The sequence below is a fragment of the Ornithorhynchus anatinus genome, chromosome 6, assembly GCF_004115215.2.
Source record: "Ornithorhynchus anatinus isolate Pmale09 chromosome 6, mOrnAna1.pri.v4, whole genome shotgun sequence".
Classification (NCBI taxonomy): Eukaryota; Metazoa; Chordata; class Mammalia; order Monotremata; family Ornithorhynchidae; genus Ornithorhynchus; species Ornithorhynchus anatinus.
The window spans coordinates 47,974,592-48,002,382 of NC_041733.1; the positions used below are offsets into that span (position 1 = coordinate 47,974,592).

A 27,791-nucleotide genomic window follows, 5' to 3' on the forward strand; every position below is an offset into this window, starting at 1 on the left:
CTCTTACGCTGTCCCTCCCCCACCGCTTAGTACAGCACTCTGCCCACAGTGGGTGCTCAATAAATACGATTGATTGATTGGTATTGTTTGGATGAACCCCATCCATAGTGAAGAATGTGTTTTCTCGTTGAGTTATTACTTTCTGTCTCCCCGTCTTAGACCGTGAGCTCTCCGTAGTCAGGGAACGGGTCTACCGACTCTGCCGTACAGTACTCTCCCAAGCGCTCAGTACAGTGTTCAGCACAAAGTCAGCGTTCAATAAATACCACTGCTTGATCGATCGATTGATATCCTCACGTCTGCTATCCCAGACATTTTGAGCGGGAGAGGCAGTGTGGTCTAGTGGAAAGAACACTGAACTGAGTGATCATGTTCAAGCCCCAGGACCCCCGTGGGCCTGTTGTGTGACTTTGGGCAAGTCACTCCACAGCTCCGGGCCTCGGTTTCTTCAACTGTGAAACAGGGGGAAGATAGATTGCAAGTCTAAACGGTCGGGTTCTTTCCGGGAGGAATCGAGTTAGGCGACTTAAGAGGCGCGTACTCTCCCAAGCGCCTAGTACAGTGCTCTGCACTCTGCAAGTGCTCAGTCACTGCCACCGACTGATTGGTTGAATCCTGGGTGGGACGGGGACTGTGTCCCATCTCATAACCTTCTACCTGCCCTAGTGCTGCGCACATAGTAAGCGCCTCAGATTGAGAGCTCCGTAGAGGACGGGGACGGTGTCTAACCTGATTGTGTATTTATATGAACGTGAATTATTTATTACTAGTAATGTCTGTCTCCCTCTCAAGAATGTAAACTCCTTGTGGGCAGGAAATATGTTTGCCCACTCTCCCAAGCGCTTAGTACAGTACTCTGCACATGGCAAGCCTTCTATAAGCCCCACTGAGGAGCAATACTAGCACTTGATACAGTGTTGGGCACAAACCAAGCGCTTAGCTAATACCATTCGAAAAGAAAAAGCAGCAGCGAGGATGGGTGGATGGATCCCGGGCCTGGGAGTCAGAAGGAGGAGGGTTCTAATCCCAGCTCCTCCACTTGTCTGCCGTGTGGCCTTGGGCGAGTCACTTTATAATAATAATTATGGTATTTGTTAAGCACTTACTATGTGCCAAGCACTGTTCTAAGCACTGGGGTTGATATAAGGCAATCGGGTTGTCCCATGTGGGGCTCACAGTTTTCATCCCCAATTTACAGATGAGGTAACTGAGGCACAGAGAAGTTAAGTGACTTGCCCAAAGTCACACAGCTGACAAGTGGCGGGACCGGGATTTAAACCCAAGACCTCTGACTTCCAAATCCGCGCTCTTTCCACTAAACCAAGTCTCCACGCCTCAGTTCTCTCATCTGTAAAATGGGGATTCAGACTTGTGAGCTCCACGTTGGACAGGGACTGCATCCAACCCGATTAGTTTGTATCCACCCCAGTCCTTAGGACAGTGCTCGGAACACAGTAAGCGCTTCGCGAATACCATAAAAAAGTCACTTCACTTCTCCGTGCCTCAGTCGCCTCATTTGTTAAATGGGACAGCGACTGTGTCCAACCCGATGAGCTCGTATCCACTTCATTGCTTAGGACAGTGCCTGACATGTAGAAAGCGCTTAACCCATACCATAAAAAAGAAGTCACCTCTCTCCAACCCGATTAGCTCATATCCACCCCAGCGCTTAGGACAGTGCCCGGCACATAGTAAACACTTAACAAATGTTGCCGACTTGTTCATTCCAAGCGCTTAGTACAGTGCTCTGCACATCGTAAGCGCTCAATAAATACTTTTGAATGAATACTACTGAATGAATGAACTTAACAAATACCATTTTTAAAAAGGGAAAAAGTAAAAAGAGCCGGTTAGTTCTAAGAAGGAGGGCTCTCTTGTCACCTCGTCGGCATCCACGGCTGTGAGCTGCGTGATCTTGGTGCCGTCTCCGATATTCTCCTCCACGGTCAGGTCGAGCAGATCAGCCGGAAACACCGGCGGGTTGTCGTTGATGTCCTGCAGCGTTATTTCCACCTGTGGGGAAAGAGAATGATGACGATGTTCAGGACGTGTTTCCCCACTTCTTGAGTGCCCATCCAGGTCTGCGCAAACCAAAACTCCTCACCGTCGGCTTGAAAGGACTCCATCACCTTCCCCATTCCTGCCTGCCTCGTTATACCCTCCTACTACAAACCAGCCCGCGTACTTCGCCCCTCTGATGCCACGCTTCTCCCCGTCCCTCCATCTCGTCTATCTCGCCGTCCACCCCGGCCCACGTCCTCCTGCCTCTGGCCTAGAACACCCTCCCTCCTCAAATCTGACAGACAGTGGCTCTCCCCCGTCTTCAAAGACTTACTGAGGGCCCATCTCCTCCAAGCAGCCTTCCCTGCCTGAGCCCTCCTTTCCTCTTCTCCCGCTCCCTTCTCCGTCACCCTGACTTGCTCCTTTCCCCCGCTCCCAGCCCCACAGCACTTATGTCCATAGCTGTCATTTATTTATTGCTATTCCTGTCTTTCTTCCCCTCTAGACTGTAAAACTGTTGTGGGAAAAGAATGTGTCTGTTTATTGTTGCATTGTACTCTCCCAACTGCTTAGTACAGTGCTCCGCACTCAGTAAATGCTCAGTAAATACAATTACTATCTGACTGACTGACAAGACAGTGACTCCGCCACTTGTCTGCTTTGTGACCTTGGACTTCTCTGTGCCTCAGTTACCTCATCTGTAAAATGGGGACTGAGACCATGAGCCCCACGTGGGATAGGGACTGGGTCCAACCGCTTGTATCCATCCAAACACTTAGTACAGTGCCTGGCACATAGTAAGCGCTTAACCAATACCACAATTATTATTATTATTATTATTACAAGAGAACAAAAATAATGGGGGGTATTATATTTCCATGCTTTTATGATGTCTTCCAAAAAAAAGGCAATCTGCTCTTTTCTCTATTCCTAATCTTAGGTTTTTGGTTTTTTCCTATGGTATTTAAGGGCTTACTATGTGCCAGGCTCTGTACTTAGTGCTGGGCTAGATACCAACTCTTCAAGTTGGATACAAGTCCCTGTCCCACAACGGGGCTCCCAATCTTCATCCCCATTTTACCGCCGAGCTAACTGAGGCACGGAGAAGTGAGGCAGAGTCCACGTCGCTCAGGGAGCTCACGGTCTTAATCCCCCATTTTCACAGATGAGGTAACTGAGACACAGAGAAATGAAGTGACTTGCCCCAGGTCATGCAGTGGACAAGTGGGAGGACCAGGATTAGAACCCAGGTCCTCCTGATTCCCAGCCTGGTGCTCTCTATCCAGTAGGCCACGCTGCTTCTCCTTGTGGACAGGGAATACGTCTACCTACTATATTGTACTCTCCAATGTGCTTAGTCCAGTGCTCTGCACACCTCAGCACTTAGAACAGAACTTGGTACACGGTAAGTGCTTAACAAATATCACAATTATTATTAAAGTGATTAATTGACCAATTTGAAGTGCTCAATACCTACTATTCTACTTAGTGTACTACTAATCTATTTTAATGTCCGTCTCCCCTTCTATACTATAAGATCCTCGAGGGCAGGGATTGTGTCAACCACCTCTGTTATACTATACTTTCCCAAGTGCTCAGTTCAGTACTCGGCACACAGTAAATGCTCAATAAATAGTACTGGAAAAAAAAATAGGACATTGGGCCGCTTGATGCTCACCGGTTGTTTTCCTACCCTTCACACTAAGAACATAGTAATTGCATTTAGCCCAAGATGAGAAGCAGCGTGGCCTAGTGGCTAGAGCCCGGGCCTCGGAGTCAGAAAGGACCCGGGTTCTAATCTAGGTTCCACCACATGCCTGCTGTGTGACCTTGAGAAAGTCACTTCATTTCTCCCTGCCTTAGTTACCTCACCTGGAGGGGGATTAAGACTGTGAGCCCCTTGTAGGACAGGGATTAGCTTGTATCCATCACAGTGCTTGACACATAATAAGCGCTTAACAAATACCATCGTTATTATTATTACCTACATCGGCGATTTAGGGACCGAATTCATTCATTCAGTCATTTTTCTGAGCACTTACTGTGTGCAGATCACTGTAGTAAGCACTTGGGAGAGTCCAATATAACAGTAAACAAACACGTTTCCTGCCCACGAAAGCAAATCACTTCCAAAGCCGGGATCCGGCCCTTACGGTTTTTAAAGAAAAGCAGGGTCGATAGATGGTTTGTGAATTCATCTCAAAATCCCGCTCGTTCGCTCACATTGAGCCCACATTAGTGAGCTTCGACCAAATTCCTTGTTGAGGGCAGATCCCGAAGAGAAATCTCATGAAATAAACATGGAGGCGGTTGAGATAATATAGGGCCGGCGCGTTCATTTCGAACGGCTGAGTGAACTCTCGGGTTAATCGGCCGTTTGATGCCAACTCGTCGCACGATGGGTGGAATATTTCACGTCGCTATTCGGAAAGGGGCATTACGCGGTGTTTGGGGTCAGTAAGCCCGACCCATTTAGTTTTAAAAGGGTCATTATTTCAATGCCCCGAGAATGAAAACATCTTGCTCATTATAAAGCCATTCCCTGAGGGAAGAGACAAGCTGATTTGTCAACTCATGCCATTTCCACTGGAACTGGCAGAAATTTGCTGGGTTGCTACCTTGTTCATTCGCATTTATCGAGCATTTACTGTGTGCAGAGCACTGGAATAAGTGCCGGGGAGAGTAAAATAGAACCTTAAACCGATACATTCTCTGCCTACAGTGAGCTGACCGTCTAGAGGGGGAATCAGACATTAATAGAAATGAATAAAAGACGGATCTGGACGTAAGCGGTGTGGGGCTGGGACAGGGGATGAATAAAGGGAGCAAGTCAGGGAGACGCAGAAGGGAGTGGGAGAAGAGGAAAGGGGGCGGTTAGTCAGGGAAGGCTTCTTGGAGGAGATGGGCCTTCAATAAGGCTTTGAAGAAGGGGAGAGTCGTCGTCTGTCGGATTGGAAGAGGGAGGGCGTTCCAGGCCAGAGGCAAGATGTGGGCAAGGGGTCGTGACAGGGATTGTGTCTGCAATTTCTTTTGTATTACATTCTCTCAAGTGTGCTCAGTTAATAGGATTGATTGCTCGATTGCATAAAATGATTCTACCGGAGGCAGGCTGGAAGACATCCACTGGTTTTCTGTTTATTACTATATTTTACTCTCCCAAGCGCTTAGTATGCTCTGCACACAGTAAGCACTCCATAAATATGATCGAATGAACCAACGAATGGTTTTCTTCTTGAATAAATCGTGCCGATACATTTCCTTCCATTTCCTTGCACACTGAGCCATATTGGTTCGATCGTATTTATTGAGCGTTTACTGTGTGCAGAGCACCGTAGTAAGCGCTTGGAAAGTACAATTCGGCAACAAATAGAGACAATCCCTTCCCAAAAGCGGGCTCGCAGTCTAGAATCATCCCTTTCTGGAGCCTCCGGCAATTATGGATTTATGTATCCCCTCTTCAGTACTCGTGTATACTCTCTGTCCTCCTTGCTGAATTCCTACTACAGTCCATCCTCGCTCATCACTCACCGCACCTCCATCTCCTCTCTCTCTCGCCGCCGACCACTCGGCCACGTCCTGCCATGCCCTCCCCCTCCATATACGACAGACTTCCTTTCTCCCCCCCCCATCTTTAGAACCTCATTCAGTTCGCACCTCCTCCAAGAGGCCTTCCCGATTAAACCCCCTTCCTCCCGGCTCCTTCTCCCTCTACGTCGTCTAGGCCCTTGGATCTCTGACCTTTGGGCACTTGATGTTCACCCCGCCCTCAGTCTCACAGCATTTAGATACCTATCTCTTGGGGCTTTTGTGGAGTTTTTGTTTCTGTTTTTGTTTTTAATGTGGTTTGTTAAAGTTCTTACTGTGGGCCAGGCACTGTACTAAGCACTGGGGTAAATACAAGCTCATCAGATTGGACACAGTCCCTGTCCCACTTGGGACAACCTGATTTCCTTGGATCTACTCCAGCATTAGAATAGTGCTTAACAAACACCATAATTATTATTATCATTACTGCTACGACTTAACCTGACGATTCCTACTACTCCTGTCGCTGCTCAATCGCACTTATTGAGGGTTTATCATGTGCAGAGCACTGTACTAAGCACTTGGGAGAGTGCAATAGTACAATCAACAGACACATTCCCTGCCTACAACGAGCTTACAGTTTAGAAGGGAGACTGTAATTATAGTAATAATTTTTTTTAAATTATTAATAAAAATAAATGACAGGTAAGGAAGTAAGTGCTGTGGGGCGGGGGAGGGGGGTCACGATTATTACTACTACAACTAATATTTCTTCTGCTACTGCTTCTCCTTTCATTGCCGCTGCTAGAACTGCTTCTGGTACTTCGGTTATCTGTGGATGAGGCAATATCTGGTCTTTTCCGAATGTTTCCCTAGCCGCAGAGATGTCATCCGAGAAGTCAGCTGGAGTTGCCCAGGCTGCTTTGCGGGCACTTCACAAGGTTCATCGTCCTTCCACCCTAATCCCCCCGACCCCCGCCACCTCACCCTTGATCCTGTTGCTCGTTTGTGGATTTTTGATTTCAGTAATCCCAGCCCCGTTCCTCCATCCTCAAAAGGAGGTGCTACACTCTGAGCGACCTTTTTGTGTACTGAACTGAGGCTCCCTCACCTTTGGGCCGCCTCAAAAAAGCTCCGCTCAGAAGCAGTGTGGCCTAGTGGAGAGAGCCCGGGCCTGGGAGTCAGAAGATTTGGGTTCTCAATCCCGGCTCCGCCACTTGCCCACAGTGGAACCTAGGGGAAGTCGTGTCACTTCTCTGGACCTCAGTTCCCTCATCTGGAAGATGGGGATAAAGCCTGAGAGCCCCACGGGGGACAGGGACTTTGTCCAACCTGATTAATAATAATGTTGGCATTTGTTAAGCGCTTACTACATGCAGAGCACTGTCCTAAGCGCTGGGGTATACAGGGTAATCAGGTTGTCCCACATGAGGCTCACAGTCTTAATCCCCATTTTACAGATGAGGTAACTGAGGCACAGAGAAGTTAGGTGACTTGCCCACAGTCACCCAGCTGACAAGTGGCAGAGCCGGAATTCGAACCCATGACCTCTGACTCCCAAGCCCGTGCTCTTTCCACTGAGCCACGCCGCTTCTCTAGATTGTATGATTGTATCTACCCCAGAACTTAGTACAGGGCCTGGCAAATGGTAGCGCTTAGCAAATACCGTAAAAAAAAATGTTGTAAATGACAGATGACACAATGCTGAAAAAACTAGAGGGTCTCCCAAGTGTTAGCATTGCTGCCTCTTTTACCAAACATGTGCTCCTTCTTGTCCTTTGAATTCAATTCCATGTCTCGCCAATAAGGCTACGAAGACAAGGTGCCGTGATTTGTTTCTTTTCTACTCTTTCTTTTTTTCTATTTAGGTGACCACAGGGAATTCTTCTGCAAGGAGTTTGGATTAAACTTTGCTCTATGTCCAGAACACTTCATCATGCAGCCCAAGCCAAAATGTATTATGGTTTACGAGTGACTCATACATAAACTATGAGAAGGCTGTAATAAAGAACATTTTACTTTGAAAAAAAATGCCCAAAACTTGAGAACTGAATCTCAATTCCAAGAAGTAAAGTCTTCGAAAAGAGCGTACTCTTTCTCGCTCACTGGAACCGAAGGGCCGCCGGGCGACATTCAGTTTAAAACGAGTGGGCACCTCTCTTGGTTGGACGCAACTTTCCAAGGAGTAGAAGTAATTACTACTTATTGAGCGCTTACTAGATGCAACGCACTACTGGTTGTCTTCTCTCTTAGACTGGAAGATGACTCAGGGCAGGGATCAGTAGTACTGATTCTCTCGACCTCTCCCAAGCCCTCGGTCCAGTGCTCTGCAGCTCCTCGGGGGCAGGGATTATGTCTACTAACTCTGTTGTCCTCGCCTAAGTGCTCAGTACAGCGCTCTTCGCCCATTAGACTGGAAGCTTCCTAAAAGCAGGGGTCATTTCTCCTAACACGATGGTCCTCTCCCAAGCGTTCAGTACATCGTTCTGCAAACGGTAGACTGCCAGCTCCTTGGGGGCAGAGAGAGTGTGTCCCGTATCTGTCGTCCTCTCCCATGTGCTCAGTCCAGTGTTTTGCACCCAGTCAGTGTTATCGATAGATCGATTCGTCGATAAGGTCTTGAGCAGAAAGAAACAAAAAAAAAAATTACATTCTCCCGGCCCATACGAAGCTTACCCTCTAACTAGGGAGCTTAGATGCTGACGGTCGAAAAAGCCCCTAGATAATGCTGAAGGTAGAGCCCGGGCCTGGGAGTCAGAAGGTCATGGGTTCTAATCCTGAATCGAACACTTGTTTGCTTTGTGACCTTGGGTGAATTGCTTCACTTTTCTCGGCCTCAGTTTCCTCATCTGTAAAATGGGGATTGAGTCCACGAGCCCCACGTGCAACAAGGACTGTGGCCCACCCGATTTGCTCGTTATCGACCTGAGCGCTTACTACGGTGCCTGACTCACAATAAGTACTTACCAAAAACCACTTTTATTATTATTAGGTTAGAGGGTTGGATGGATCCTCTCAACAGCTGAGGATTGTGAAGAAGAAAAAGCACATTTTGAAAAACCGCTTTTCCCTCTGGTGAATCTTCAACCACTGGGGAATATCCCTAAAAAGCCCATGAATTTGTCTGTGCAGAAGTGGAATAAGCGTCCGATATTCTGAGTTGAACGTGAATGACAATGGTTTGCATTGTTTGATCCTCATTTATAAGCATACGTCACCGCTAAAAGAAAAATGAATTTTGTTCAGGACTTTGACTAAGAAAGCTTTGCATTTGGCAATGTTGCGTGTGAGAGGCAGAGCGGCCTAGTGGATGGAACCCGGGCCTGGGAATCAGCAGGACCTGGATTCTCATCCCGGCTTCACCATTTGACCGCTGTGCGTCGTCGGGCCAGTCACCTCACTTCTCTGGACCTCCGTTTCCTCATCTGTAAAAGGGAGATTCAAAACCTATACTCCCTTCTACTTAGACTGTGAGCTTCATGTGAGACAGGGACTTCGGTCAATCTCATTGACCCAGCGCTTAGTACAGCGTTCGACATGCCCTGAGGACTTAACAAATGCCATAATAATAGCGACAATAGTATTTCCCCAAATGCCCAATTGCAGAATGCATCCCAAAGAAAAAAGATACTTGGACTTTCCTACATTTCCTTTCCTGGTTTAAACAGGAAGTCCTGTGTGGCTGAGAGAGGGGTGGATAAAGGGAGCACATCAGGGTGATGCAGACGGGAAGGAGAGGAGAGAAAATGAGGACCGAATCGGGGAAGACCTCCTCCAAGAGCGTGCCTTCGGTAAGTCGAGAGAGAACTTAGAGCCTTCTGCTCTGATCTGGCCTAAACAGGGTTTCCCTAGAAGTCAGCAGCCGACGGACCTGTGATTTATCCGGGTCCCGGAGTGGGGATGGAACGAATGGAAGCCGTGAGCCGGAAGAGGGGCCGTGATTCCAGAAAGGAGGAGGGTCGGGGAAGCCGCCGGCTCTGTTCGTGACATCTGAGATGCTTTCCTTGGCTCCCCGACAGACCCGGGCGGGGCGGGAGGGTGAACTAATGGAGAGTTGGGTTTTGTTGCTCACTGCGTTGCTGGAAAAGTAAAAGCCAAATAAGGACTTGTAGGGGAACCGGTGGGTCCGAACGCGTAGGGTTTACGGCTCTGGCTCGCCATCCCGTTACTGTTTTCCATCCCGCGGAAGTGCTGGTACTTGAAAAAAGAGCCTTTCAAATACCGCTCCGGCCGAGAGCCGAAGAACGAGTTAAAATAAGGGCTGGCTTGGAGAAATGGAAGCGAGCCTTGACAAGCGCTTAGCCCGGTGCTCTGCACGTGGATAAGCGCTCAGTAAATACCACGGCTTGATGGATTGACTGTATCCCAAATTTCCTCTTTTCCTGAAGCAGGTTGAAAAGGCGTCCGGGACGCTAAGGAGTAATCATTCTAATGCAGGAGGCAGACACAAGCACTTAGTACAGTGCTCTGCACATAGTAAGCGCTCAACAAATGCCATGGATTGAGCCACTTTTTCCAGTGGATGGACTGCTCCCCCAATCCAAAGGTAATCCTCATAAATAATAAGAATTATGGTATCTATTTAGCACTTATTATGCATCAAGCTATGTACTAAGCACTGGATAGATACAAGATCACTGATTCGGATACAGTTTTTGCCCCACATGGGGCTCACGGTCCAAGTAGGAGGGAGAACAGGGATTGAGTTCCCATTTTCCAGATGAGCGAACTAAGGCTCAAAGAAGACAAGTGACTTGCACAAGGTCACATGGCAGACAAGTGGCCGAGCCATGATTAGAACACTGGTCCTATAACTCTCGGGTCTGGGCTCTTTTTATATTTTTCTTTCCTTAATGGTATTTATTAAGCGCTTACTACGTGTCCTACACTGTTATGGGAACTGGTTTAGGGTCAGAATAATTAGGTCAGACACCATCCCTGTCCCGCATGGGGCTCACAGTCTAAGAGGGAGAATAGGTATCTCCATGTTGCAGTTGAGGAAACTGAGGCCCAGAGAAGTAAAGTGATTTGCCCAAGGTCACACAGCAAGCAGTTGGCAGAGCCAGGATTAGAACCCAGGTCCTCTCACTCCCAGGCCTTGGCTCTTCCCACTAGGCCAAACTGGGCAAAGCCTGGGACCGCATTAAGATTAACAACTGAGTATATTAATGGTAATGCCCACTGTACTAAGCGCTTAGGAAAATACACCCCACTCTGGAGACATGCTCCTCGTCCACAAGGAGCTTCCGGTCTATGCCTGCGTCTCGATCTGCATTCGGCAGCTTTCTGCGGTTTGATTTAAGGTTCGGGTATATTCTCAGGGATTTTCCATCGTTCTCACCTCTCAGGCAAATGGAGGCCGCCGACCCCTCGCCCAATTCCTGCCTCCGTCCTGGAATGCCCAGCTCCTCCCAATTAATGTCTGCGTCCCCCACTCGAGACTGGAGGCTCGTCGTGGACAGGGAATGTGTCTGTTTATTGTTGCACCGTACTCTCCCAAGCGCCTAGTACAGGGCTCTGCACCCGGTAAGCGCTCGATAAATACGATCGACTGAGCGATGTAACAGTTAGTCTCTCCTCCGTCAAAGACTTATTAAAATCCCATCTCCTCCAAGAGGCCTTCCCCAATTAAGCCTTCGTTTCCTCTTCTCCCACTCCTTTCTGCGTCGTCCTCGCCCTGGATTTTGCTCCCTGTATTCACTCCCCCACTGCACTTAGGTCCATAAACTGCCCTTTATTTATAGCGACGTCTGTCTCCCCCGAAAGACTGTAAGCTCACTGTTTGCAGGGGACTTATCTACCATCTCTGATATATTGTACTCTCCCCAGTGCTTAGAACAGTGCTCTACACGGAGTAAGTGCTCAGTAATTACGATTGATTAATGTGTGGCTTGGTGGAAAGAACACCACATTGTTAATAATAATGATGGTATTTGTTAAGCGCTTACTATGTACCAAACATTGTTCTAAGGGCTGGGGTAGATAGAAGCTTGTCAGGTTGTCCCGTGTGGGACTCACGGTCTCAATCCCCATTTTACGGATGAAGTCACTGAGGCACAGTAAAGTGAAGTGACTTGCCCAAAGTCACACAGCTGACAAGTGGTGGAGCGGGAATTCGAACCCATGACCTCTGACTCCCAAGCCCATGTTCTAACCACCGTGCCATACCTTTGCCACTTGACCAGCTGTATGACTTTGGGTGAGCCCAACTCTCCAGGGCCTCAGTTTCCTCATCTGTAAAACGAGGAGAGGGCACACACTCTTCCTCCCTCTTAGATTCTGAGTCCTAGGTGGGTCAGGGATTCCGTCTTTTCCGATAGCCTTATATCTATCCCGGTGTTTGGCAGGTAGTAAGGGCTTAATGAATGCTGTTTTATTACTCAGCTCCACCATTTTATTATTAAAGGAGCTCTTTATTTTGGCACTGGGATTTTATGCAAATACATTTTAAAGGTGCCTGGAATATTTATGGGCCGTCTACTAGCTCAATTAAACTTAATTATGCCAAACGCTTAGCAAATGTTATCCATTTTGGGCTTGAAAACGTCAGCTGAAATGTAGACACGGACTCAAATTTATGCTTCCATTAAATTATTCTACGTTTAATGGCACAGGGCGTGTTCAACTAAGAGTGCAACAGAGCCAAGGAACGTGGTCTAGTGGATAGAGCATGGGCCTGGGGGTCAGAAGGACCTGGGTTCTAATCCTGACTCCGCCACATGTCTGCTGTGTCACCTTGGGCAAGTGGTTTCACTTCTCTGTACCTCAGTTCCCTCATCTGTCAAATGGGGATGAAGACTGGGAGCCCCGTGTGGGACAGGGACTCTGTTCAACCTGATTAACTTGAAACTATCCCAGTGCTAAAACAGTGCTTGGCACATAGTATAAGCGCTTCACAAACATCATTATTATTATTACTTCCCTCATGACAAAGGAGAAAAATTTGTGGTCCACCTTTTCTCGTAACGATAAAGCAAGCAATCAGTCGATTGATTGATTGTGCGCAGAGAACGTGACTACCAACTCTGTTGCGTTGACTTCTCCCTGGCTCTCAGTACAATACATTGGGCTTCCCAGCGTCGGGGGTAGAGAGAGGTGGTATCTTCTGCCCATTTTACAGATGAGGAAACTGAGGCCCAAAGAGTAACCCAGGGCACTCAACTAGTCAATTGGTGGAACTGGGATAAAATCTGGGTCTCTTGTCTTCCAAGATACCCAGAGTTCTTGTAGTAGTCAGTGAGTCAATCGTATTTACTGAGCGCTTACTGTGTGCAGAGCACTGTACTAAGTGCTTGGGAGAATACAGTACAACGATAAAGAGATACATGCTCTGCCCAGGTCCTAAGCCTGGAATGAAATGCTCGGCACCCCAGATAGATTTGGGTTTCAGTCTCTACCTCAGTGTTTCAAAGCTTCCAAATATTTCTAAATCGTTTCCTCTCTCCAATCACCGTGTTAATATGGCCGTGGAATGTTATTGATAAATTCACATTTTTACTAATGTCCAAAGAATGCAGGTTAACGCACAGTTGAGGCAAATTCCATCATAAAATATTCTTTGTCGCCTTTGAAAAAGCAGACGATGAAGTCTCCGAACCTGAACATCGGGGGTGAGATTAGGCTTTTTGAAGATTTATTAACACGATCATAATTAATAATAATAGTGCTTATAATTTTGGTATTGGTAAGGCTTAATTTTATGCTACACACTCTACTAAACGCTGGGGTAGACACGGGATGGTCAGGTCAGGCCCCTGACCCACACGTGAGCTCACAGTTTCTCCACTGTAGCTTAATGAAACATCCCCTCCAGATCTCCATTTTACAATCAATCAGTGGTACTTGGTAAGTGTTTACTGTGTGCAGAGCACTGTACTGAGCACTTGGGAGCATACAATATAACAGAGTTGCTAGACGTGTTCCCTGCCCATCCTGCGAGAATTACATGTCCTTTGTCTTTCCACAAAGCTACTTTGTTCCTTTTTATTCCTGAAATACAAACTCTGTTGTACTGGACTCACCCAGTTATTTAGTACAGTGCTTTAGGCCCACAGTAAGCGCTCAATAAATACCACTGATTGATTGATAGATGTCTGTCTCCCCTTCTACAACGTAAGTTCCTAGTGGGCATGGAATACGTCTGCCAGCTCCATCGTATAGGACTCCCCAAGCTCTCAGTACAGTGCTCTCTGTCACAGCAAGTGCTCAATAAATACCACTGATTGATAATAATAATCATGATGATATTTGTTAAGCGCTTACTATGTGCCAAGTACTGTTCTAAGCACCGGGGTAGATACAAGGTCATCAGGTTGCCTACGTAGGGCTCACAGTCTTGATCCCCATTTTGCGGATGAGGGAACTGAGGCACAGAAAACTTAAGTGACTTGCCCCAGGTCAAAAAGCAGTTAAGTGGTGGAGCTGGGATTCGAACCCATGACCTCTAACTCCCAAGCCCGGGGTGTTTCAACTAAGCCACGCTGCTTCTCTGGTGGAAACAGCAACCAAATTCCTCAATTTCCCCATCTATACAAAGACACTAGTGCAAGAAGAGGTGTTTTGCTGAAAAAATGTAGTTGAAAATGAAATGGAAGAAACTGCGTTTGTCAGGGTTTGCTGTTAGAGGTAAATTGAATAGAAAGAGTTTAACGTGAAGCATTTTGGAAATTCAATATTATTCTAATCACCTCACGTGCCTCAGAGCAATCGAATGTTAACGATGTACACAGTTTCCATCAGCGCATACCTGCTGGTACTTATTTCCTTTTTAAGAAAGGCAAAATAAAGAAGTCAGCATTTCACTTGCTAAATTCAAAGGAAAAATTTACCTCAAGCGCTTTCATTGGTTCGGGCAGTCAGACGATGGATTTTTTTTTTTTTTAAATGGTGTTTGTTATGTGCTTTGAAGCTGCTAGGAGGTCCTGTACTAAGCTCTGGGGTAGACGCCAGCTAATCGGGGTGGACACAGTCCCTCTCCCACATGGAACTCACAGTCTTCATCCCCATTTTACAGAGAAGGGAACTGAGGCCCAAAGAAGTGAAGTGATTTGCCCAAGGTTACACAGCAGACAAGAGATGAACCTGGGAGGAGAACCCAGGTCCTTAGATAACAATAATAATAACAATAATATTGGTATTTGTTAAGCGCTTACTATGTGCAGAGCACTGTTCTAAGCCTGGGGGAGATACAGGGTCATCAGGTTGTCCCACGTGAAGCTCACAGTCTTCATCCCCATTTTACAGATGAGGTAACTGAAGCACAGAGAAGTGAAGTGACTGGCCCACAGTCACACAGCTGCCAAGTGGCGGACCCAGGATTTGAACCCATGACCTCTGACTCCCAAGCCGGGGCTCTTTCCTCTGAGCCACGACTTAACTTCACTCAGAACATGGACACTGACACATCTACACAGAACTGTGAGTCTTCCTTTCCTCTTTTCCTGCTCCGTTCAGCATCACCCTTGCACTTAGATTTGCTCCCTTTATTCAGCCTTCCCATAGCCCCACAGCACTTACTTCCGGAGCCATAATTTTATTTATTTCTATTAATTTCTGTCACCCACTCTAGACTCTAAGCTCCTTGTGGATAGGGTACACGTTTACCACCTCTGTCACATCGTACTCTCCCAAGCATTTAGTAGAGTGCTTGGCACATGGTAAGCGATGTATAAACACAGTTGGGGATGACTTGGCTTTTTATTTGTTGAGCACTATGCTCGGCACTGTACTAAGTGTTTCGGTGGATACAAGCAAATCACGTTGGACATATCCATGTCCCACTTGGGGCTCACAGTCTCCGTCGCCATTTTACGCACGAGGCAACTGAGGCCCCGAGAAGTGAAGTGACTGGCCCAAGTTCACCCAGCACACAAGCGGCAGAGCCGGGACTAGAACTCAGGTCCTCCCGACTCCCAGGCCCGGGCTGTATCCACTAGGCCGTGCTACTTCTTGCTGATCCTTAGATTGTGATCAAAAGGAGGGGAAGGAGGCAGAAGGCGTTTACGAGAACTTGTTTTCATTGTGGCTCAGTAGAAAGAGCTCCGGTTTGGGAGTCAGAGGACGTGGGTTCGAATCCCGGCTCTCAAATCACCTGTCTCTTGTGTGACCTTGGGCAAGTCACTTAACTTCTCTGTGCCTCAGTTATCTCATCTGTACAATGGGGATTAAGACTTTGAGCCCCACGTGGGACAATCTGATTACCTTGTGTCTACCCCAGAGCTTAGAACAGTGCTTGGTCCCTAGTAAGCGCTTAACAAATACCATAATTATTCATCATTAACACAGCCATCAGATCTACAACACTGGTCAGAGTTGGCAGGGATGGGAGGAGGATCTTTTCAGCTGAAAGACCAACTCCCGGGAGCGTAACAAAACATGACCGAGACATTTCTGAAGGCGAACGTACTAAACCGGACACTTAGTTTGCCCCAAAAAAAAGACAACTTTTGTGCCCTTCTTAGCTCAGAGACCAAAAGGAACTTATTTTTTTTTTTAACCAAAATAAACTCTAGCAAAATATTCCGCCTGGGGTCTCGAGGGGTTGACCTTTTGTGAAGAGGGAAGCCATATATGCATGATTTTATCCACTCTAGATAAACTGACTTGACCATTGTTTAGGCCTGAAACTTTTAATTTAACAGGATCCATTTTTTGTTTGTTTTCTTTATGGTATTTAAGTGCTTACTAGCTGACCGTCACTGTACTAAGCACTGGGGTAGATACAAGTTAATCAGGTTGTACACAGTCCCTGTCCCACATGGGGTTTACAGTTTTCATCCTCATTTTACAGATGAGGGAACTTAGGTACAGAGAAGTGACGCCACTCGCCCAGGGCCACACAGCAGACAGGTGGATGCAGGATCAGAACCCCAGGTCCCCTGACTCCTAGGCCCGGGGTTCTGTCCACCAGGCCACACCGTTTTCCCAGTTTGGGAATCATATTGATTATTTTGCATTCTTTTCCTAAATATAAATTTTCGCCTTGGTTCTAAACCTCTCTAAACAACAACAAAGGTGCTCTCAAGAAAGCAAACGGCCAAAATTTAGTTAATTACATTATTCTCATTTCACTGCCAGAGGAAGGTAAAATATCTGTTGAGATCATCCAAAGTCTGGTGCAAATTTTTTTCATTTCTTTCTCTCGGAAGGGGCTTCCCATCCGTCACTTTTATTGGCTGTTTTCTATGTTTTTGACATGACAAGATACCTTCTCTGGTCTTTTGGGGTCTCCTTAAGCAGCCAATTATAAATGAAGTTACAATCTGGGCAGATTTTTCCAATCACTTCTACCTCCCCTACTCAGGATTCCTGTTACGCTCTAGGAAATGAAACAGTCCATTAGAGGAGTTGAATACATTTCCAACAATCAGAAGAGTCATCCCCACAGTCCCCCCCCCCCCCCCACCCCGCCCCGCCAAAACAGAAAGAATCAAGAGGAAACGTCTAGGGCTAGCACTGCTTTTCTGCTGTGCGACATCGGGTAAGTCATTTGACTTCTACGGGCCTCAGTTCCCTCATCTGTAAAATGCACCATTCTATGCACTGGGGTAGATATAAGATCATCAGGCTCACGGTATGAGTAGGAGGGAGAACAGGGATGGAATCCCCATTTTGCAGATGAGGAAACTGAGGCCCAGAGACGGGGAGTCACTTGCCCCTGGTCACCCAGCAGACGAGTGGTGGAGCTGGGATGTGAAGCCAGCTCCTCTGACTCCCAGGACTGGGCTTTCACCCCTAGGTCACACTGTAGCCACCCAACATCCCATCAGACCTCCATCGTTAGAAAGGAAGGAGAGTGAAAAATATGCATATTATTAATCGATGAATCAATCAAAGATATTTACTGAGCTCTTATTGTGTGCATTGCACTGAGTGCTTGGGAGAGTCCAGTATAATGGAATTATCATCAACATCGATCCATATTTAGAAACTCTGGTTGTGCACACAAATGTGTTCGGGATGCTACATGAATGTTCAATATTCAGAAGAGAGAAGTCACACGAGTGACTTATCCTTAAGGAGCTTGATTCTGTATTATCCATTCGTTACTAAAAATGGTTTAAGCCGGCTGTGTTTTTGAAAAAAACAATAATGAATGTCTACGATTTCTAAACTATCCCCTCCTGTTCCCCTCACCTCTATATGAAATGTGTCTCTCTGTTCGAGAGATTATTAGCTACGGGGCTTGGAGAATATCACTTAATTATGCCCATTTTGGCCTACGTGCCTGAAAAAAGCATTATAATTTGAAACATCATGGCTAATAACTGTATAGCGATATTCTTCTCGGAAAAAAACGATTTGAAATTGAGCTCTGCTATAACTATCTCTGGCATTGGGGTGTTCATAAATTTCCTCATAGGAATGTATATTAACTCTGCTTTGGGCAAGTAGCAAAAAGCACTGCTCATTTAAGCTCCCCATAACCGGTTGCAAAAGACAATTTCAAAATGGACCACTCTGTAAATATGTTGCAGAATGTTAAGATTCTACGGCAATGAAATCATAATTATATTTGAGGTCTCATGAGGCACTATCTGCTTGCAACTTAACGTTGTAAACGTTGTAGCAATTTTTTAAAATAGTAATTGTGGTATTCATTAACCGATTACTATGTGCCAAGAACTGTACTAAGCGCTGGGGCAGATAGAAGATCATCAGGTCCCACGGTGGGCTTAAGGGGCTAAGAAGGAAGGAGACGAGGGATTGAATCCCCTTTCTGCGGATGAGGGAACAGGAGCCCAGAGAAGGGCGGCGACTTGCCCAAGGTCACACAACGAACCAGCGGCGGAGCCAGGATGAGAACCCAGGTCCTCTGACTCCCAGGCCCGGGCTCTTTCCGCTAAGCCGCGCTGCTTCCTGTGCTTGGTACAGATGAGGAGTCCAGGGCAAAAGAGCACCGCTCTGAGAGTCAGAAGTCCTGGGTTCAAGTCCAGATCTGCTTGGAGCGGGCTGATGTAGGCAAAGATGGAACAGGCACTTTCCATTATGCCGTTGCCCCCCGCCCTCTTGTTGAGCTCCAGCCCCCAGCGGGTACATGACGGTCAGTGACCGGAGAGAGCGAGAGCTTTCGCCCCAGCCACTAGAACTGGAAGCAGCTCCTCTGCCCCAGTTTTCGGCCCTGAAGTCTCAGAACTGAAACTGCTCCAATCAATCATCCGATGGGTCAATCGAATCCATTAATAATGATTGTGGTTTTTTTAAGCACTTACTATGTGAGGGCATTGTACTGAGCACTGGGTTAGGTACACAATAATCGGGTTGGACACACTGCTTGTCCTACCAGGGCTAACAGTCTTAAATCCTCATTTTACAGATGAGGGAACTGAGGCCCAGAGAAGTGAAGTGACTTGCCCAAGGTCCCCCAGTGGGCAAGTGGCAGAGCCGGAATTAGAACCCCGGTCCTCTGTCTCCCAGACCCAGGTTCTTTCCACTAGGCCACGCTGCTTTTCTCCTTTCCTGATGGAAACTCACTCGATATCATTCCTGAGGAGACCAATATCAGCAACTCTTAAAAGCTAATCATGTACACTAAGCAAAATACGATGAAAGGAAAATTATTTTCTCTCCCTCTGGTCATTGCCATGATGATGATTATGGTGACTATTATTATTATTATTCCTTTTTTACACATGGCCCCACTCTCCTTCACCAATCAAGAGAGAGTAAATCAAATTTTTTTGGCCACAACATCCAACCTTTGAGTCAATATCTCTTCCATTGTTGAAGATAATTCAACATACCATGAATATTTATGGGTTTTTTATTATAATGGTATTTGTTAAGTACTTACTATGTCCCAGGCAGTGCACTAAGCGCTGGTGAAAATACAAGCTAATTAGGTTGGACATAGTCCCTGTCCCACATATGACTCACAGTCTTGATCCCCATTTTACAGACGAGGTTACTGAAGCACAGAGAAGTGAAGTGATTTGCCCAAGGTCATGTGGCCGAGGCAGGATTAGAATCCAGGTCCTTCTGATTCTAAGTCATGAGCTCTATCCATAGGCCCGCTGCTTCTCAGAATAATAAGAATTCTAAGCCTCTAAGAATAAGTGTGACTTTCTAAAAACACGCAGTGTGGCTGTTTTATTAGAGAGGGAAAATATTTGTTATCAGAAATCCCGTCATCAATATTAAAACCTCCAACCCCTAAAATACCATGCAAAATATTTACTGGGCCTTACAGAAAATATTAATGTAGTATCTACTTGCAAAATCGCCTACAAAGATTCGGAACAAACTATTGGGAGAGAAGACGATTTGCCAAGCATAATATTTTACTTTGTCGCTTGCCAAAATGAAACAGGCCCTGAGAATTTGGAGAAAGGAGAAGTAGCCAGAGACTCGGTGCTTTTAAACAGCGAACCCTTCTGCCTGATAGGGTAAGGACCCTCTACTCGAAATTCCATAGCTGCCCACGATTTCTCTTGTGTTAATAATAATAATAGTTATTTTATTAAGCACCTATTCTTTGCCAGACACTGTACTAAGCACTCTGGGATAGATCCAAGCTAATCAGGTTGGACATAAACCCTGCCCTCATGGAACTCACAGGCGACTCTATTTATTGCCATTGTTCTCGTCTGTCCATCTCCCCCGATTAGACCGTAAGCCCGTCAAACGGCAGGGACTGTCTCTATCTGTTGCTGACTTGGTCATTCCAAGCGCTTAGTACAGTGCTCTGCACATAGTAAGCGCTCAATAAATACTATTGAATGAAATACTATCGAATGAATTTTACAGATGAGTTAACTGAGGTCCAGAGAAGTGAAAAAGTGACTTGCCTAACCTCACCCAGCAGACAAATGACAGATCTTGTCTCTACCCTGGCGCTTAGAACAGTGCTAGACACATTATTATTATCGAATACCGTCGAGTCGTTTCCGATTCATAGAGACTCTAGGGATATATTTGCTGCAGAACCTTGGCTAACGGTTCTTCTGTTATCGTTGTTACGGTCTCTGTCCATCTAGCTGCAGGTCCGCCTCTTCCATGTTTTCCCTGAACTTTTCCTAGCATTAATATCTACTCCAGGGAATCAGTCCTCCTGATGATGTGTCCAAAATATGCTAATCTAAGTCGAGCCATTTGGCCTTCCAAAGACCGCGTTGGCTTTTAATTTGCTCCCCAAACCATTTGTCTTTCGGCAGTCCACGGTATTCGCCAAAAGCCTTCTCCAGTGCCATATTTCCAAAGAATCGCTGCTCTTTCTATCCTGTTTTTTCACTGTCCAGCTTTCGGATCCATACGCTGTCATAATAAGGGCATCCTTACAGCTTCGGCTACTCATCTCTCGTACGACAACGTCGGCAACCATGGGGCCCAACTGTTTTAGTCCAGCCACATCCCAAACACCCACGATACTAAGAGACATCATCTGCTTTTCCCCAGCAGCAGCTCATTAAGTGCCTTCTGACTTGAGGGGCTCATCTTTTTGCCACTTTATCTCTTGGCTCAGTGGAAAGAGCCTGGGCTTGGGAGTCAGAGGTCATGGGTTTCTACTTGTCAGCTGTGTGACTTTGGGCAAGTCACTTAACTTCTCTGTGCCTCAGCTACCTCATCTGTAAAATGGGGATGAAGACTGTGAGCCCCACAAGGGACAACCTAATGACCTTGTATCTACCCAGCGCTTAGAACAGTGCTTGGCACATAGTAAGCGCTTAACAAATACCAACATTATTATTATTATTATTTCATCTGTAAAATGGGGATTAACTGTGAGCCTCACGTGGGACAACCTGATTACCCTGTATCTACCCCAGCGCTTAGAACAGTGCTCTGCACATAGTAAGCGCTTAACAAATATCAACATCATTATTATTATTAGTCATTCTGGTGTGGGTATCCACAGAGTTTTCTTGGTAAAAGTACGGAAGTGGATCACCGTGGCCTAACTGCACACAGGGACATCTTGAGACTCTGCCGTTGTCTTTGATCAATGTTTTGATCACTTGATCAGCCACCTTTGACTCTTTCCCAACCCGCTTCTGCCCAGCACGGGTGAATCGAATTCAATCGCTTCGGCTTATGCCTTTCCATTAAGGGTAACCCTAGCGAGAGAATATCTCTCAGTGGCTTAGCCCTAAGCTTCATTGAGCTCCTGCCATGGTAAAGCGTTGATTTGTAGGGAAGCCTTGACACATAGTAAGCGCTTAAAAAATAACATTATTATTACTGTTACATTATTAGCTCACTGTGGCAAGGAATGTGTCTATTGTTATATTGTACTCTCCCAAGCTCTTAGTACAAGGCTCTGCAAACAGTAAGCGCTCAATAAATACAATTGAATGAATGAATGAGTGAATATTAAGGCCGTAACAGAGCTGGGATCAGAACCCAGGTTTCCCATCCTCCAGTCCGGTGCTGTTTCACTGCAGCCAAGATTTTTTTTTAACTCCCCCCCCCCCCCAAATTGAGATATTTTTTGTTCAGCACAAAGAGAAGCAGCGTGGCCTAATGGAAAGAGCCCAGGCTTGGGAGTCAGAGGACCTGGGTTCTAATCTCAGCTCCACCACTCATCTGCCATGTGATCTTGGGTGAGTCTTTTCACTTCTCCAAGCCTCAGTTCCAAATCTGCAAAATGGGAATTAAATCCCTACCGTCCCTCTTACTTAGTCTGTGAACCCCAAGTGGTATCTGATGATCTGGTATCACCCCAGTGCTTGGCACATAGTAAGAACTTAGCAAGTAGCACTATCATTGGTAGTATTTTTAGATTTGGGGTTTTTTTGCAGGAGAGGAGAAATGCCTAGCATCCCACAGTTATTTTTAGTATTTTTAGATTTTCTTTTAGGGGGGTGGAGTTTAAACTTGTGCAGGGTTTACTCAATTTCCCAAGAAGGAGTTAAACCGTTTCTTACAAATAAGAGAAGCGCTTAACCAATACCACAATAATTTTTAGTATTTTTAGATTTTGTTTTGGCGGCAGAGTTGGGGTTAAAGTGGCACGGGGCTTACTCGATTTCCCAAGAAAGGGTTAAACATTTTCTTATAAATAAATGGGGGTGGGGTAAAAAAAAAATCTTGAAAACCTAAACACAGAAAACAGAGACTTCCTGGCTGCTCTCCAAACGGTTTACGGGGCAGGCTAAGTGGCTGACACCCAAATTGCACTCAGTCTCTGGAGTTGGTTTTCGCTGACCTGCATGTGGCCGGTTTCATTCATTCATTCATTCACTTGTTTTTATTGAGCGCTTACTGTGTGCAGAGCACTGTACTAAGCGCTTGGGAAAGTACAATACAACAACATTCCCTGTCCACAACGAGTTCAGACCCTAGAGGGTGATTGGAATATGTGAATGCACCCTTTAAGCAGGCAGGGGAAACCTCACCCATAGAGCTATGATAGGCTGGGGGGCTCTTTCTTTCATTTGTTTGGTTTTTACTGGTCTTTCTTAAGCGCTTACTATGTGCCAGGCCACTTACTAAGTGCTGGGGTGGATACACTGTATATATTGTATATGTGTGTGTGTATATAAATATATATGTATATATAGCTATAATTTATTTGTGCATGTATCTATTTATATTAATGTCTGTCTCCCCCTGTAGACTGTGAGCTCATTGTGGGCAGGAATGTGTCTCTTGTTAGGTTGTACTCTCCCAAGGGCTTAGTACAGTGCTGTGCACACAGTAAGCGCTCAAAGAATATGACTGAATTTCATTCATTCAGTTCATTCCAACCTATTTATTGAGCGCTTACTGTGTGCACAGCACTGTACTTAGCACTTGGGAAGTATAATTCAGCAACAAATAGAGACAATCCCTGCCCACAGCGGGCTCACAGTCTAGAATGGGGGAGACGGGCACCAACACAAGTCAACGGGCATCAGTAGCAACAGTATAAATAAATAGAATTATAGATATATACACATTAATAAAAGTAAATAGAATTATAATTATAGATATGTACATATATATCCAAGTGCTGTGGGGTGGGGATGGGGTAGAGCGAAGGGAGAGAGTCGGGGCGATGGGGAAGGGAGGAGAGGGGGAGCAGAGGGAAAGGGGAGCTTCAGTGAATACAAGCTTAGCTGGTTGGATACAGTCTTCGTCCCAAGTGGGGGGTCACGGTCTTAAACCCCAATTTACAGATCGGGTATCTGAGGCCCAGAGAAGTCAGTCAGACAGGCAGTCATCTTTACTGAGGGCTTATTGTGCGAACAGCACTGTGCTAAGTGCTTGGGAGAGTATAACAATAGAACGGACACATTCCCTGTGCATAATGACCTTACAATCCAGAAGGGCAGACGGTAAAATAAATAAATAAAATTACAGATATGTACATAAGTTCTGTGGGACTGGGAGGCGGGTGAATAAAGGGAGCAAGGCAAAATGCACAAGATAATGGGAAGAGAGGAAAGGGGGGGCTTAGTCAGGAAAGGTCTCTTGGAGGAGCTGGACCTTCAATAAGGCTTTGAAGTGGGGGAGAGTCATTATCTGTCACATATGAAGAGGGAGGGCGTTCCAGGCCAGAGGCGGGAGGAGGGTGAGAGATCGGTAGTGAGATAGATGAGACGGAGGGACAGCGAGAAGGTTGGCATTAGAGAAGTAAGTGGGCAGTCTGGAATGTAGTAGGAGAGCAATGAGGTGAGGTGGGAGGGGGCCCGGGGATTGAAGACTTAAAAGCCGACGGTGAGGAGTTTCTCTTTGATGCGGAGATAGATGGACAACCACTGGAGTTTTTTGAGGAGTGAGGAAACATGCACTGAAAGTTTTTGTAGAAAAATAACCCGGCAGCAGAGTGAAGTATGGACTGGAGTGGGGAGAGACAAGAGGCTGGGAGGTCAGTGAGAAGGCTGATGCGGTAATTAAAGCAGGATGGGATAATTGCTCGGATTAACTTGGGAGCAGTTTGGATGGCGAGGAAAGGGCTGATTTTAGCGATGTCGTGAAGGTGGAACTGAGCGGATTTAGTGATGGTTTGAATATGTGGTTGAATGAGAGAGAGGAGTCAGGGATAACGCGAAGGTTACGGGCTTGTGAGACAGGAAGGGTGGTGGTGCCGTCTACAGTGATGGGAAAGTCAGGGGAAGGACAGGGTTTGGGTGACTTGAAGTGAAGTGATTTGCCCAAGGTCATGCAGTAGACAAGTGGCGGAGTCGGTATTATAACCCAGGTCCTTCTGACTCCCAGGCTTGGACTCTTGTCTACTCGGCCACACTGCTTCTCTGAGGTGCATATATGATTTCTTCAAACTCTTTTTGGCATGAGTTGTCTTTCCCCCTTGTTCCAATAACCTATTTTAGTGTCTGTCTTCCTCACCAGATCCTAAACCCCTCGGGAGCAAGATTCATATCTTACTCTGTCGCCCTCTCCTAAGCGCTCAGTACAGTGCTCTGTAAACAATAAATTAATAACTCCTTGAAGGCAGGGATCCTATCTACTAACTCTATTGTCCTCTCCCAAGTGCTCAGTACAGTGCTCTGTAAACAGTAGACTATAAACCCCTCAGGGGCAGTGATCATGCCTATCAATTCTTTTGTCTTCTCCCAAGTGCTCTGCACCTAGTAAGTGCTCAATCCTTACCACTAATGGATTGATTATCTTTATTTCTCAAAGTGGCTTAAAACCTGCAAACAAAATATTTTTCCTGATGCACATTTCCTCCAAAGGTTCAGACAAGTGAGACCTAAAAGCCCCCCTTTTTTGATTTAGGGGTAAATATGTCCTTCTACTAGTTAAACAGTGATGCCTAAATATGTAATATTGCTTGTACGTGAATTTAAAGCCTCTGAAATTCCCATAGCAGATTGATCTGAAAAAGATTAAAACACTCTGTCTTGGATATTGGAAAAATCATTCCATCGTGACAAATGATTTGTTTATGCTGAACTCTAGGCACAATTTAGCTAAAAGAATCTTAAGGAAGGAAGGAAGAAAAGTCGAGTAAAACTCAAAGGGACATACTGTTACAGTCTAATCGTTCAAATAAAAGGGCTCATATTTCAAGCAAAATTATTCTTTCTTTTGTCTAAACTATGTGAATAATTGGGATTGGGATTTGCTGAAGAGAATTGTTCAAATTACACCTAAACTACGTGAATAATTGGGATTGGGATTCGCTGAAAAAAAAATGTTCAAATGACATCTAAATGAGGTATCTCTCTCTCTCTCTCTTTGTTAATCAGGTCGGATATGGTCCCTGTCCCGCATAGGGGTCAGCGTCTAAGTAGGAGATGGAACATGTATTGAATAACCATTTTACAGCTGAGGCAACTGAGGCCCCGAGAAGTGAAGTGACTTGTCCAAGATCACACAGCAGACAAATGATGCAGCCAAGATTAGTATCCAGGTCCCAGGCTCCGGGTTCTTTCCACTAGGCCATGCTGCTTACCCCAAGAAGTCCACTGGACGTCTCCAGACCTCAAGGTGGTCTGCCCCACTGTCCAGAAATCTGTCCACCGGGTTTCCGTGGAAATAGACATTTGTAACGACAGCATGATACTTGCGTGGGCAAAAGGGTCTCCTCACGGTTCTTGGTGAGGCATTCATTCATTCATTCAATTGTATTTATTGAGCATCTACTGTGTGCAGAGCACTGTACTAACCACTTGAAGAGTACAATACAACAATAAGAAGATACATCCCCTGCCCACAAAGTGGAGAAGCAACTTGGCCTAGCGGAAAGAGCCGAGCCTGGGAACCAGAGCACTTGGGTTCTAATCAAGGCTCTGCCATTTGTGTGCTCTGTGACCTTGGGCAAACTGCATAAGTTCTCTGTGCTTCAGTTACCTCAACTTTAAAATGGGGAATAAACAATGATTTTTATTTAGTGCTTACTGAATACAGAGCACTGTATTAAGCGCTTGGAACGTTACAAAGAACAGAATTAGCCAACAAGTTCCCTTCCCATGATCTTGTTGTGGGCAGGGAATATGTCCATTAATTGTTATATTGTACTGTCCCAGGTGCTTAATATAGCACTTTGCACACAGTAAGTGCTCAAATACGATTGAATGAATAACGAGCTTATAGACTAGAGGGGGAGATAGACATTAACATGGGTAATAATAATAATAATAAATATTAAGACTGTGAGCCTATGTGGGACAAGGCTTGTGTTCAACTTAATGAACTTGTATCTACCCCAAGTTCCTGGCATTTAAAAAAAAAAAAACTCCTTAAGGGCAGTGGCCTGGGAATGTCAAACCCCGATAAATGTCACCGATTGAACTGTTGGAAATTGCAAAGGCCCTGGGCTGTTTGGGTCTCAGAGAACAGGATACTGGGATTGGGGAATAAAAAGGGCTCCTTGATAATAAGTCGTTTTCCTCCCCGAGGGCTCAGAACCTTCTGAGTCCCAGAGCCCTCCGCTTCGCCTCTCTGTGTCCTCACAATGGGCTCCGATCCACCCTCTCACCTCACTCCGCCTCAGTGGTACGTGCCGACCCTCAGAGAAAGAGCGAGAGAGGAAATGAGATGGGGTGGGACGGACTGTATGATTTGGCCTTTTCCTCTCAGTTCCCGCTTTGGGGGTGGCCCTCCCACCCCCAACAGCCCCCAGCCCATGCGGTCGGCCTACAGGGATGTCTGAATCAAATTCCCGGTGCGGGGCTCGTCCTTCAGGGCCTGGTCCTGGGCCTGGTGCTGGGGGGCGTAGTGTTTTGGAAAAAATGGGCCAAGCGCAGGGTGAGTTTTGGAGAGACTCCTTCCTGATCCTTCAACCCCTAACTCCCACCAACCCCCACCTCCCCATCCAGCCCTCTCTGTTCCCTTCATTCCCCTCAGTGCCGCAGGATGGGGTGAGGACGGGGGCCAAGATTGGAAGAGGGGGTCGAGAGGGAGGGGGTTGGGGGAGCTTCCGTCATCTGTGCTGAGTTCTCTAGCGCGGCTTTTCCTCCTGTTCCTCCCACCCACGCCCCTTTTCCCCTGCTTTCCCTGTTCCCCTGCCCGGGTTCAATCTCCACCCAGTCCCCAACGGTCCATCCTTTCACATCTTCCCCTCTTCCTCCTCCCTCCATGCTTCAGTTGTTCCTCCCCAGCCCCAAGACCCACCATCTTGCCCTTCTCAAGGCCAGTCATCTTGGTCTTCTCTAGACTAGCCATCTTGGCCTTCCCTAGACCAGCCCATTTTGGTCCTCTGTAGACTCCCCATCTGTCTCTCCCCTACTGTCCCTGACAGACACAGCTCACCGTGGATAAACTGAACACCCACCTCATGGAGGTGCTGTGGAATTTGCTGGCCTCAGCGGAAGAGACTGTGGTGGAGTTGAAGCAGCAGCGGAGATGCAAGCTGTGCCGGGGGTGGGATGAAGGGGCAG

General features: G+C 46.4%; 1 protein-coding gene across 1 annotated transcript in view; it reads right to left on the bottom strand.

The window, feature by feature from the left end:
• FAT4 (FAT atypical cadherin 4) overlaps positions 1-27,791 on the bottom strand; it is a 139,618-nt gene that overhangs the window by 75,072 nt on the left and 36,755 nt on the right. The window contains 1 exon segment of the mRNA XM_029067234.1: positions 1,882-2,013. Within this exon segment, the coding sequence (XP_028923067.1) occupies positions 1,882-2,013 (132 nt within the window).